Raw genomic sequence first — 12,166 nt, 5'->3', positions numbered from 1 at the left:
CAAAATAATTTATAACCCCACCATCCCCTGCCCTTTCCATCATCAATTCCACCCATTTCTCACCTCACCTCTCAGCTCTCACCTCTCAGCTCTCACATTCACAACTCCAAATCTCACACCCCAAACCTCAATCTCACACCCTTATACTCAAAAGGAGCCCAAAATGAAAGCCTACATCTACGACGACCTCCCCGGCGACCAACGCCTCCCCCACAACTCAGGCACCCCCATCTCCCCCTCGGAGCTCCTCTCCCTTGGCGTCCTCTACCACCACATCCCCTCCCTCTCCGACGTCGACACCCTCGCCGCCGAGCGCGGGTATAAGAACCGCGACGAGATCACCGTCTCCCCCGAGGCCATGGGCGACATCTACGAGACCAAAGTTAGGTCTTTCTTCGACGAGCACCTCCACGAAGACGAAGAGATCCGGTACGTCAAGGACGGCAAGGGGTACTTTGACGTCAGGGACAAGGACGAGAGGTGGGTGAGGATCTTCCTCGAGAAGAACGATCTGATCATCCTGCCGGCGGGGATTTACCACAGGTTTACTACTGATGATGATAATGTAAGTTTCACTGACTACTGGAAATGGCGGTTGGTGGTGGTGAGGGAGTGATGGCTAACGGGGAATATAATAGTACATCAAGGCTTTGAGGTTGTTCAAGGACGAGCCCAAGTGGACGCCTCTGAACAGGACTGAGGGGTTGGATGAGAACGCTTATCGCAAGGAGTATGTTCAGCAGTTCTTGGCTGCTTGAGCATGATGATGTTATGGGACTGGTGGAAGCAAATCAAGCAAGCAAGTTAGCAAGCTAGTGAGAATTGATCATTCTTGGCCTGGTCTATACACTTTCGGTGCTCCTCACAAAACTCCCGTCGCTCGGGTTTCGTACCCGATCCATACGGATCAGATTGGTAGAACTGGTGAAAGACGCATTTGATAGCAACGCTCGAATAATATTTCATTATATCAGCGCTACTTGCTTCCAGACTGTGGATTCGTCAGGTTCCAACCTGTTGTCCCGATGCCGTAACCTTCAACGCCATAAAATGTCCATGCTAAGCATCTGTGGCCAGTTTCAAATATGCTGGTAAAGAACTAGACGCAAAGAAACCGACCACCGCTATGTACTGTCATGCAAATACAACCCTTCCCCCAAATCCTTCTTGTCAATCTCATCGCATATCTGGCGCCGGCACCTCCGGACCAGCCCCAGCAACAGCAAACTCGTTATCCACGCCATTAGCAGTCTCGTCGTTGGTCTCTTCTTCTCTTGGGCGGCCCTCTGTGGCCAATGTCAGCACTGCTCATCTCTCAGCCCCCAAATCAAGAAAACCTACCAATCAACCTCCTCCACCACATCGGCGGATCCAACGGCTTGCTCCCATTATGCAGCGGTGGGTACACGTCATTAAAAAAGTACCAAATATGCCCAATCACCACCCCCAAAATCTCATCCTTCGGGATCAAGCCGTGCAACACATAGCTCACGGCAATCAACACCCAAGGCAGATACGGCGCCCTAAACACCAGCACCCCCAGAAAGCTCATCAGCGTGTCCGGGTTCCTTCTCGACCAGATGTACACCAGCGTCGACGAGAGTGGGTGTCCGAGAAAGGGCATCCCTATAAAAGGTGATAGTAACAGCAAACTGCTCATCGCGTAAAACAGCAGCCAGCTAAAGTGCGCCGGTGATCGGCCGGAGGACTCTTCGAGGAGGCGGGAGTAGCGCTGTTGGAAATAGACGTGGAAGAGGAGGTCCATGGAGAAGGGGCCAAAGTAGAGGAAGGTTGTGAGGAGGCGCCAGTACTTTTGAGGGGTGAAAAGGTTAGCGATACATCAAGTGGGAAAGGGGAGGGAGAGAGTACTGACTTGAGCTTTTACGAATACCGCTCTGTAGCTGTAGAAGAGCTGGAAGGGTGTTAAGAGGTGACATTGCACCAGGCCGGCGCATAACACTGTTGCTGTTGTCCACCATCTTGTGCATACAGGCATTTCCCAGAACCACGTCTCGAGTGGGAAGCGCCCGTTGTTGTCCATGAGTCCGTCCATTGTGCGCAGCCTGTATGCCTACTGCGATCGAAATGGAAAATAGGTGCGGTTAGGGTTGACGACGCCAGTGATGCGCAAGTCCAGAATCCGGGGAAAGTGGGGCGGGCGCTCGCTCGTAGGGGTTGATGCAATTGCCACTTTTGTAGTAGTAGTTCCCGTGCTTCTAGCTGGTGGATATAGCTCGGCGGATTTATGATTTGGTCTCGTTCAGTGTAAGTCTTCAAAGGTTGTCTTGTTGGCTTTGAAATCAAGCGTAAATGGGATTGCGTTCAAAAAGCCATTGCTGTAGAACAATTTGTGCCTCTGAGGAAGATGGCGCAATCTGTCGCAGTAAATGTGTGTTGGCAGGTGAGCGAAAAGGATTGATTAATTCTCAAGATGTTGAGGTGGCCTTTTAGGAAACGAAGCTTCTTGGTTGCTCATCAAGCATCAGGACACAAGACCGCGGGACAATCAGCAACAGCGGCGTGTCGTTTATCTCGGACCCTTGTCGGGAAGCTGAGCCGCTGCTGCGGCGGGGTCCACAATGACGCTGCTGCCAGCTTGCCGTTTCACTATTTGCATATTTCTTTGTCTACGAAGGCTTGGGCCACAAGTTTTTAGACTCCCGCGTTCGCAGCAGTTTTGCCAAGAAGGGCCAAGACAGTGCGATAAGCAGTTCACACTTCAAAAGCATCAATTACACCTAAGTATAAATGCATCAGAGAGTCACTCTATAACAATTCCAAGGACTAATATATACAAAAGGTGCTTTTGAACGCATTACATCTATTTTTTATAATGTCTTTTTAGGTGGTTAAAGAGATGCGAGAATGAGGAAAATACGAGTGTTAGGGTTGTAAGCCGTAAGTGTGGAAGATGAGCACTGTGATGTTTAAACCCCTGCTAACGTGGGAGTCCAAAGGCTTATGGCCCCATCCTTCGTATCGAGCTCAACCCTAACCCGCAGCTGTCAAATGCCTTGTGGCTGGTTGACAGCAACGCACAAGCCACACATTGTTCTCCCCTTCTTCGAGAGAGCTCCCCACATCTCCCCAGCCACCCCATTTAACCCCCTGTCAACCGTAGCGCGTTCCGTCGCGACAGCTCCATTTTCTGCTCGCGTCGAGGGGAGGGCAATCTTTCTTCTTTTCCCCCATTAAACACCCAGCCAACCTCCCGGATTTGTACATACTCTCTCTCCTTGCATTCCTGTGACACCCTCCTTTCTCCTCTATCCGTCAACAACCACCATTGCCCACCCACCCCCTTCCTGCAGGTTACGCATAATACATCTACAACACCCAATCGCCGGTTCCTTCCTCCGCCCTTTTTTTGCATCGCGCAACCTCAATTCTCGGAGCCAATCCCCTCGTCGCGCAAAACCATCTCCAGCTTGAATCGTAAAGAGCCATTCGCTAGCTTTTGCGCAAAACCAACCGACTCGCGGCCTTCCCGTCGGGTTTAATCGTTAATACCCTCCCGCCGAAAAAGAAAAAAATGCCACCTAAACAAGCTGGCCGTCGCTCCGGTCGCCCTTCAGGAGCAGGAAGACAATCCAATGTTCAGCGTATGTTTTCCTCCTCCTCCTCCTCCCCCATTGTCCTATACTAACCCCCCTAAAGCAGGCGATCCAGTCCCCCAAGGCCGCAAGCGCCGCTACCGCCCAGGCACCCTCGCCCTGAAGGAAATTCGCAGATATCAATCAAACACCGATCTCCTCCTGCTCAAGCTTCCATTTGCGCGATTGGTACGTATATATATATCTCTATATATCCGAGGAACAGTCAAGGGAGAAGAAGAAGAAGAGTATCGTTTTTGACACAAAAAAAAGGTCCGCGAAATAGCCATCACCTGCCGCCCCATGAACGACGAACTCCGCTGGCAATCCCAAGCCATCCAAGCCCTCCAAGAAGCCTCCGAGGCTTTCCTTGTCCACCTCTTTGAAGACACCAACCTCCTCGCCATCCACGCAAAGCGGGTAACCATTATGCAAAAGGACCTGCAGCTTGCGAGGAGGATACGAGGTGTTTGGGGCGGGGCAGGGTGGGTGTAAATCATCAGTCTTCTGTTACGATATTCTATTTTGGCGATTCCAAACTTTCGATTATCGGCCGGTGCTGGAGTGAGCTGGGTTGAGTTTGAGAAAAGGGGGAGTTAGCCCACCGCCATCCTTTGGGGGACCCAGACTTCTCTCAGACTATCCTGGATTGCGGATTTCACCCAAGCTCCCGGACGACTTTGCGGTTCTTTTTTGGGCTGCATACCATCGCTTTTTTTCCTTTGGATGACCGCATACCCGATACTTACTTGCTCTGTCATTTTTTGAGCATTTCCCGTCAACTCGAAGCCACCCAGTTTTCGGGTAGGTAACCCTTTAGCAGCACACAGGGAGAAAGGACCATGAGCATAAGGGTTTGCAGCTGGACGAAAGAGCAAAATGATGGTCACATCTTGTTCACGGAAACTGTTTTCGTGTCTCGGGGAGGAGAGCTGTACAAGAAGGAAGGTGGAATTAGGGGGTTATTATATCTGGAGACGGATATGCTGCTTGCAAAAAAACATCCGAGCCAAGGGTTTAACGGCGTTTTTTGGAGTTTTTGTTTGCTTGTCAGAGTTGCATTTTTCGTCATGTTTTTCCACGACTATATAGGGAAACCAGGGGGAGAGAGAAGAGAAAGCGTGTGCGATACCACTAGGTGTATTTTATCATGTGGCGGCGTCTTGGGACCTGGTCTCTGGTCGGTTGGGCTGGCTGGCTGGCTGGCTGGCTGGCTGGCTGGTTGTCGGGTAGAATTAGCAAGAAGACAGGTTACGGCCTCTTCTGTTTTGTTGTCTTTGTAAGAGAAGGAGAGGGGTATAATATCAGTCACGCACAAATTCAACCACAAAAATACCCAGTCTCAAAGTTGGTCGTCAAATCGTCAAGATATATTATGCAAATAAGGAGGGAGGCCCATCCCTCCAAATGTGTACACATCACATCTATGTGTGACCTTCCTACTCCGTCCACCACCACCACCACACCACGACGGGTGCACAAAAGACGGCAGGTAGGCAGGTAGAATGTCACCCCCCGCCCTTCTTCCTCTTTTAACTTTTAAAACTTGTCGTGTATATCGTAAATCATTACTTTTTTTCTCTCATGTACCACCACATCTGCCCCAGACCATCATCAACCAGCAGCACCCTTCCCCTTCCCACCTCCCGTCCCCGAACCGGGCCCAGACGTCCCGTCCTTCTCATACGCCTCCCTCATCTTGGCCATCCCCAACAGCAGCTCCTCCCTCTCCCTCTCCAGCTTCTCCCTCTCCTTCTCCAACGACCGTATATACCTCGTCGACATGTCCAACACCTGCGCTTTACTCAACCTCCTCTCCCCCAAGTCCAACCCGGCCCCCCCTTGACCACCACCAGCCTGTCCGACATCCGAATCCGCCCCGAAAGCAGTCGTGGTCGGCGAGCGCATCGATTCAGGGAGCGTGTTCATCAATATCTCAAACTGCATGTTCAGCCTGTTCCGATACTGCTTCTCAACCAGATTGTGCGAGTTCCTAGACTTGCGCTCCTGAGGGGTTTCCTCGGTACGAGTTTGCATATTCTTCGACGTTCTCGAGGCGCTGCGTAGCTTCGTCTTTGCAGCGGTGGTGGTGCTGTTACCGGCACCAGACTTAGGTGCTGCAGTAACCGGTGATGCGCCGCTCTGCTCGGCGTACTGTTTCGCCCGCTTTCCACCACCGCCTGGGCTGCTAGTTCCCATCTCTATGCTGTCGGTTCTAGACGGCGGTTGCGGTGGCAACTGCCAGTTTTCCACCGACGCACCTCCATACATCCCCATGCTCGACTCATCAATTCCAGATCCCGTCGGGCTGGCAACCATCTCGTAGCTCTGCATCACAGGTGACATGAGCGAGCTCGGCGATGCTGTACCGAGGCTCATGGTGCCATCGTCAACGGCGGCTGGCCACGGCTGAAAGTCAAAGCCTGGCTGCTGCGGAGGAGGAAGAGGAGCGGTGGGCGATACATAATCGCCCATGTACGGATCGGTCACATTCGGCTGTGATGCATACCCAATCACCCCAGCGGTGGTGGAAAGCGAGTGTGCCGCAATCGAGACCGGAACATTAGGAGAGACGGCATCAGTCGTATAAGGTGATAGTCGCCAGTCAACCAGAGTCGCAGCAGGTGGAAAAGCCGGCTGGCTGGTATTCAGGGGGAAGACGTTGGGGTGCTCTCGTGACCGGACACGTGCCGTAGAAAGGGTGGTGCTACCGGCCGTTGCGAAGGAATAGTCCGGTTGGCCAAACGCTGAGGAGCTAGCGGCCGATGGCGTGTTTGTGGGGTGATACTCCGGGCCAAGCCGGGCTAGGCCCCCGGCCCCGAACGTTGACTGATAGCCGCCGGCAACTAGGTGCTAAAAAAAGTCAGCGCATTCTTGCATTCGGATCCAAAAAAATGAGGCCATCGTCAGGCACATTCAGCACGCCACGCCGCATGCTATCATTTCCCGCCCCGCCCTACCTCAGGAGGGTCTAGACCCCAATGGCATAAGAAGCTCCTGATGGTGCATTGTCCTCCCTTCGCTCCCTTTTTCTCTGAACCCTTCCAACCGGTTCGCTGTTGGTCACGCATATGCTTGTGCCAAGTATTGTCACTCAAGCTGTCTGTCTTTCTTCGGAGCATTTTTCTGACTTGTCATCTTCTCCATTTCCCCCTTTTGTTCTCCAAAGGCGGGTTTTCAGTTACTGGCGGACCACCCCATCACCATATATCCTCATGCTCCCCATTTCGTCAATTCACTACCCCTTGTCTGCACACTAAGAATGGGCGGAGCAATGGCATCTGGCTCCTGCCAGGGACGGCCAACTCCACTGAACGGGCAAGGAAATTTCAGTCGTACCTCGGGGTTACCATGGGTGTAATCGATGAAGAAGGCTTCGCTATTATGTTGTGTCATGCCCTGGTTTGTCGGTGCATGTAGATGATTCTGTCGGGGCTTGTTTTGAGTGAATCTGGGATCTCGATGGGAACTCATTTCAGCAAACCCCAGTCCAGTGCCTGCTGTGTTATATATGTTTCTTTGGCCGCGTCTCAAGCTGGATTGCTCCCCAGAGCCGTCTACAAAGCTGTCGCCGAAGTATCGGATGCACCGAGTAGCTGTCTTTCGCAGGCTTTGGCCCGTGTGCCGGGCAATTCTCCTATTCCTGCCCTAGTAGGCGAGAGTGTCAACTGCTTTCAGACTTGTGGCATGAATGCTGCAGGCTCTGATGCTACTGAGACCAGTAGCTTGGGAAACAAGGTCTCCCAAGAGCCAACCGGTGAACAGCTTCCGCCACTCCGGGTGGTATCATGCGGGAAGCGGCCGAGGGACCGAGTATTGGATCCCGCTGGCGTATGGAGGAAATCAGCGGCTGACCAGGCGCTGTGGGTGTCCCGCGCTGTCGCCCAAAGTTCAGGACAAGGGAGGCTTCGATGAATCCCGCACCAAGCCGCTAGGTGTTTGGATGGCACAGAGAGTGTGCTGCCTGCCCGTGTGAAATGGCCGGGGTGCTTGGTCGAGAGGTGGTGCTCACCAACGGAAAGCCGATGCATGGGAGGGCTGATCGGGTGTCTCCTTTTGATGCTGTTGGGTCCAGCGGTAGTATTATATACCGCGCAGTCCAGCGACCGAGATGGTTCCGCACAGCCAGCCCCAGGCACAGCGCCTCTTTCCTATTGTGTTCCTGGTACATGGACATTGCCTCCTCGTCCTTGACAGGGGGTGTCGGCATGAGCTACTGCACCAAGATGCTTAGATTCCGCTTGAGGGGGCCACACCCGTAGGCGAGCACAGCTGGAATAGGTTGTGAGGAGAGCCGTCGACTTGCAGGGCATTCCGTACCTCCCTGGCTCTGTGATCCAAGGCTGCAACTGGTCGGCGACATCTGCAAGATGAGGTAGCGAAACCCCAGAGATGTCCCTGAGCCCTTGGCATATCTCGAGGCAAATCACATCTGGCATACCTGTCACCTGCTGTGCCGCTCCTGCTGAGTAGCCGCCCCATTCAACATGTCGATCTTTGCATGTGCTGCATGACGGTCAAGCTCGCTAGTGCCTTTCGATATGTTCTCGGGGCGGTGTTTCTCTTTTTGTCCCCCAACCCCCAACCTCGAGCCGGAACGGCAGTGGCCCCCTACTCGGCGGCGGTTTCGGCGGCAGAGCCCGCAGACGGGAGGTGACAATGGCTAGCCAGACTGGCCTTAGTTCGAGTATGACAGACTGCAATGTAGTCTTGGATCCTACATCACCATTGGCCTAAGCCGCTCCTGGGGAAGTTTATGAGCTCCCTGCCTGGGAAGGCTGCAATCTTCGTTGCTTTTGCATGGCATAGAACCAGTCGGGACGGCCATAATGGCTGCCGGACCTTGATAAACGTGGACTCGCAGCATAGCCAAGCGTCCTGTGCAACGCTGATATGCTCGTTCCTTGGTGGTGGGAAACTTGGAGGAGCCGATCGTGTAGGACTATGGCGATCTCCCGGCCGGTGAAGCTGGTTGGGAGTGGGAAAGTCCTGCTCGTCATTCTCGAACGAGGATGGATCTCTCGGGGATCTTGCGAACACCATCTCTCAACTGTCGGCTTAGTGCTGCCCACATCCCACATCCGGTGCGCGAATACGGGAAACGACCCCTGCACAAATCCACTCTGGATAAGACGCAGTAGACCGATCCTTCAAACAGGAGTGGAGATTTCACTTTGTGGAGTGGGCAAGCACACGGGTTGCGCTGCGGTACTAATCGACGCCATTGTGATCTCGACATCATTGAGGATAAGGTGCAGGTGCATTGACTTGAGACATTCATGAGATTGACAGCTGCGAACATGCTGTTCCGATTGCCAAAGAGCGAAATTCCAGAACTGCATAGACCGCATCAGCCTTGCCACAACCGGATCAAAGACTTGGCGAATAGAGGCTCAATGTATGGGGGAACCCAATTGTGAGGTGAATCATCAAAAAGAAGGGTCTAGAGGGTTCAATGTTATAGATACTGTCACTATTGAATAAAAAACCGGTGATGGAGGTCAACTGAGGACCCCTGAAAGGTAAAGGGGTGAGTGTCAGGAGACTGGCTGACGTCTACCTCGGCCAGGCGGCTCGGCTGTCACCACCAGCTCATACTGGGATTGGAGGCCACAAAATACAAAATACATCTGAATACGGAGCAGGTAGCCGATAGTTCATCAAGATGGAAAGAAGCGGCTTAGAGCCCTCGGCCAAAGGGCAGATGATGATGAATGACAATTAGATGATTGCTGGTGTCGAACGATTCCGTGATCTTCGATGTGTTGTTTGACTAAGAAGGAGAACATTCCGATTCTCCGTTTGAGCCAAAGATAGGAAAGACACGGTGAAGCTCCTTCCAGCCATCTCCAGTCGTGTCTGCCTCCTGCCAGTTAGCCTTCTAGGTTGGGGCAAGCAGACCAGTCAAGGGAAGGGGCGAAGCGCTACGGATCACGGGCGGGCTCAGCCGACGGCGAACAGACAGTTCGAGTGATACAACCCCTGAGCCCTTGAACCCTTGAACCGAGCCAAAGCATCTTCGCCTTGAGCAACACATTTTTGTCATGGAGGCATTCCTGTGCCAGCTAAATCGATTCGAGAAGGCCATCTTTCGCCAGATATCCCTTTCAGAGGACGACCGACCTGATCTCGATTACCCCCGACCGGATATGTTTATAGCTCCCTCACGAACACCGACCGCCGCTCTCGACATTCCAAATTCCCGACAACCGACCACCCATCGACCCCGCTGGTTCCACTCGAACGAGAAGCCTTTGGGGGATCATGACCGACCATCCGTTCTTCGTGTCCGTCACGTTGCCCACGCGTATACTCCCTTGCATATGTCTTCAATATCGTTACCTTGTTGATATCTCGTATGCCTTGTGTGTCCAAGGGATCGCCGAAAGAACATAGTCACTCGACCGAAACATGGAGGGAACCAGAGCTTTGTGTTTTGTGTTCCAGAGGCCAACTGAAGACACAAGAAAGGAACTGTGTTCACTTGTGGTGGTACCAGTAGAAATGATACCAGGACCTAGAACCAGGCGTTCGCTCAATCAAAACTGTCTTAAAGTTGTGTCTTTGGAGGTCTTCGCGTCTGCTAACTTGTCCCAGACTTATTGCGGCCGAGACCTTTTCTTTTTCGAAGATGTTCCTGCATACTACCACTTCCATGTTCAACCTACATCCTATTTGTTGTGACACAATAGTCTGTGACCGAGGCTCTAAAGTTCTTATACACCGCGGCTACACAGAGACATCATGGAGCATACCGTCAGCAAGACAAAGTAACCACACACGTCCAAACTGTTTAAATACTCTGCCTCGAGCCCCATGCCGTGACATGGCCGTCATAGGAGATATCACCGGTTCACTCGTTATATACCCACAGCCATGGAAATTCTCCCGTTAATTTTTGTCTTCGCTGCCTTTGGCCATACAGCTGCCATTGAAAGTGAAAATCAACCTCGTCTTGAATCCCGTGCTGTTATTGCTACCAATACATCGACAGCAGCATGCCAGTATACTTTGAGCAGGACTGTCACACCCTCAGAGACGTAAGCACCTCCCCAAATACCTGGTTCATATCTTCAATAGCTAACAAGCCCATAGTGAGATTGTCACGGTGACTGCCACCGCGACAATTATCAGTTCGATCCCAACGCCCGAGAAGCCATCGCCTCCTGAACCCCGAGCCCGCTACCCGTTCCAACCATACCCCCCACTTCTCCCTCGAGTCCTAATCAACTCCTCCGCCTCCATCACCACGTCGATCGCATCTACAAAGTCCGCTACCATACTCTCCAGTACCACTTCTGCCACAACCAACCCACCGTCGTCCAAGACCGCCAGCCCACCCTCATCCATCACCACAACCAGTACCTTATCGACCCTCTCCTCCATCTCCCGAACGCTAACCACCCTTCCATCAACCTCTAAAACCTGTCCCGTGACAACAATCATCGTCACTGCCCCTCCCGTAACCACCACCTCTACATCCACATTCACTATTACCAGCACAATCCCCTTCGATAACTCCACCACCCCTTGCTCCGGCCAAATATGTGGCGCCTACACTCCATTCCCCTGTGGCGGAAGCCCCCTAGGCTCCTGCCTCTGCGGAATCGACTCCAATGGAAAATCGTTTTGTTTCCTGAACGATTACTGCAGCGCAGAAAAGGACTGCACTAAAAACGGTGAGTGCGACTCTGGGCACAAGTGTGTGATTGGAAGCTGTTGCACAGGTGGGAAGTGTGTCAAGGAGATGAGGGATAAGTGTATCAACCCGCAGGCACCAGAGATTATCTTTGGGTTGAGGGCCGAGATGAGGAAGGCGAAGTGTAGTAATGCTACTCCGGGGGGGTGTAAGTGAGAGTATGAAGAGTCAGAACGAGAGGTTATCAGACCTCTTTGCTGTATTGTTAGAAACAGACGAAATCACAAGCATCGAACACTGATGTGATTTTCATGATGTGATTCCTTTATAGGAGCCTATTAAACCTAGAGGAATGTTGGTTCTGGAGTATTGGAGTGTCTCTCCTTCCACCCAGCTCTCAGGCTTTAATGGCTAGAAATCATAGTGTACTGGTAAGTTAAAAAAATTACCTGCCCTGAGAACACTCTCACCATCCAGTCCCCAATGACCCCAGGACTTTGTCGCACCCCCAAAAAACAAAGAACCACTGTTAACCTGTTTTAGTAATAACAACAAGAAAGCAATCCTCACATGAAACACCCTCTTGTCCTTTTGGCCTTCTGCATTGCTGGCCCTGAAGTGCCCCAACCATCAACGCCCAAAAACGACCAACCAGCCCCCATGATATCGTCCAAATCACCATCTCCAATGCCTAATGCCCAATGCCCGCAAAAACGCCATTTTGTCGTCCTCCACCCAAGTCTACCTTTCAGAGATGTCCATAAAACGAGGTTAAAAATCCGAGAAAAAGAGGCCATCACCCCTCATGCCTTCACTGAAAATTGATTTCTGTTCCTCGCTGTGCATCCTTGATAGATTGCTGGTGGTTTGTGTGGTGTGTTTTTATTGTACAGAACGCTAGGTATATATACCTATACCGCAAATTTGAAACCCC

The 12,166-nt window shown here is 52.2% G+C and overlaps 5 protein-coding genes across 5 annotated transcripts; 3 read left to right on the top strand and 2 right to left on the bottom strand.

Annotated features, from left to right (window-relative positions):
* Positions 1–163: 163 nt before the first annotated feature.
* Positions 164–758, top strand: ADI1_3 (1,2-dihydroxy-3-keto-5-methylthiopentene dioxygenase; the record flags this gene model as incomplete). Its single annotated transcript, XM_062950490.1, has 2 exons — positions 164–565; positions 639–758. The coding sequence occupies 2 exons, from the start codon at positions 164–166 to the stop codon at positions 756–758; spliced, it is 522 nt and encodes a 173-aa protein (XP_062796511.1).
* A 172-nt stretch (positions 759–930) lies between these two features.
* QC764_708700 (uncharacterized protein) lies at positions 931–2,811 on the bottom strand. The gene is made up of 3 exons (XM_062950489.1): positions 1,874–2,811; positions 1,342–1,810; positions 931–1,286 (listed from the first exon to the last, which is right to left on the bottom strand). The coding sequence occupies exons 1-3, from the start codon at positions 2,051–2,053 to the stop codon at positions 1,177–1,179; spliced, it is 759 nt and encodes a 252-aa protein (XP_062796510.1). The 5' UTR covers positions 2,054–2,811; the 3' UTR covers positions 931–1,176.
* Positions 2,812–3,120: 309 nt separating this feature from the next.
* On the top strand, positions 3,121–4,088 carry CSE4 (centromeric DNA-binding histone H3-like protein cse4; the record flags this gene model as incomplete). Its single annotated transcript, XM_062950488.1, has 3 exons — positions 3,121–3,602; positions 3,658–3,782; positions 3,867–4,088. Exons 1-3 carry the CDS (start codon positions 3,533–3,535, stop codon positions 4,086–4,088), a joined length of 417 nt encoding a protein of 138 aa, XP_062796509.1. The 5' UTR covers positions 3,121–3,532.
* Positions 4,089–4,693: 605 nt separating this feature from the next.
* On the bottom strand, positions 4,694–8,536 carry QC764_708680 (uncharacterized protein). The gene is given in 4 exon segments (XM_062950487.1): positions 4,694–4,803; positions 4,910–6,446; positions 6,933–8,172; positions 8,180–8,536. Coding segments are annotated over 2 exon segments (1,374 nt in total). The 5' UTR covers positions 7,068–8,172; positions 8,180–8,536; the 3' UTR covers positions 4,694–4,803; positions 4,910–5,207.
* An 884-nt stretch (positions 8,537–9,420) lies between these two features.
* On the top strand, positions 9,421–11,522 carry QC764_708670 (uncharacterized protein). Its single transcript, XM_062950486.1, has 2 exons — positions 9,421–10,633; positions 10,693–11,522. Exons 1-2 carry the CDS (start codon positions 10,592–10,594, stop codon positions 11,446–11,448), a joined length of 798 nt encoding a protein of 265 aa, XP_062796507.1. The 5' UTR covers positions 9,421–10,591; the 3' UTR covers positions 11,449–11,522.
* Positions 11,523–12,166: the final 644 nt, after the last annotated feature.

This window comes from Podospora pseudoanserina (assembly GCF_035222485.1).
Source record: "Podospora pseudoanserina strain CBS 124.78 chromosome 7 map unlocalized CBS124.78p_7, whole genome shotgun sequence".
Taxonomy (NCBI): domain Eukaryota; kingdom Fungi; phylum Ascomycota; class Sordariomycetes; order Sordariales; family Podosporaceae; genus Podospora; species Podospora pseudoanserina.
This window is presented reverse-complemented; position numbering and strand designations above follow the sequence as displayed.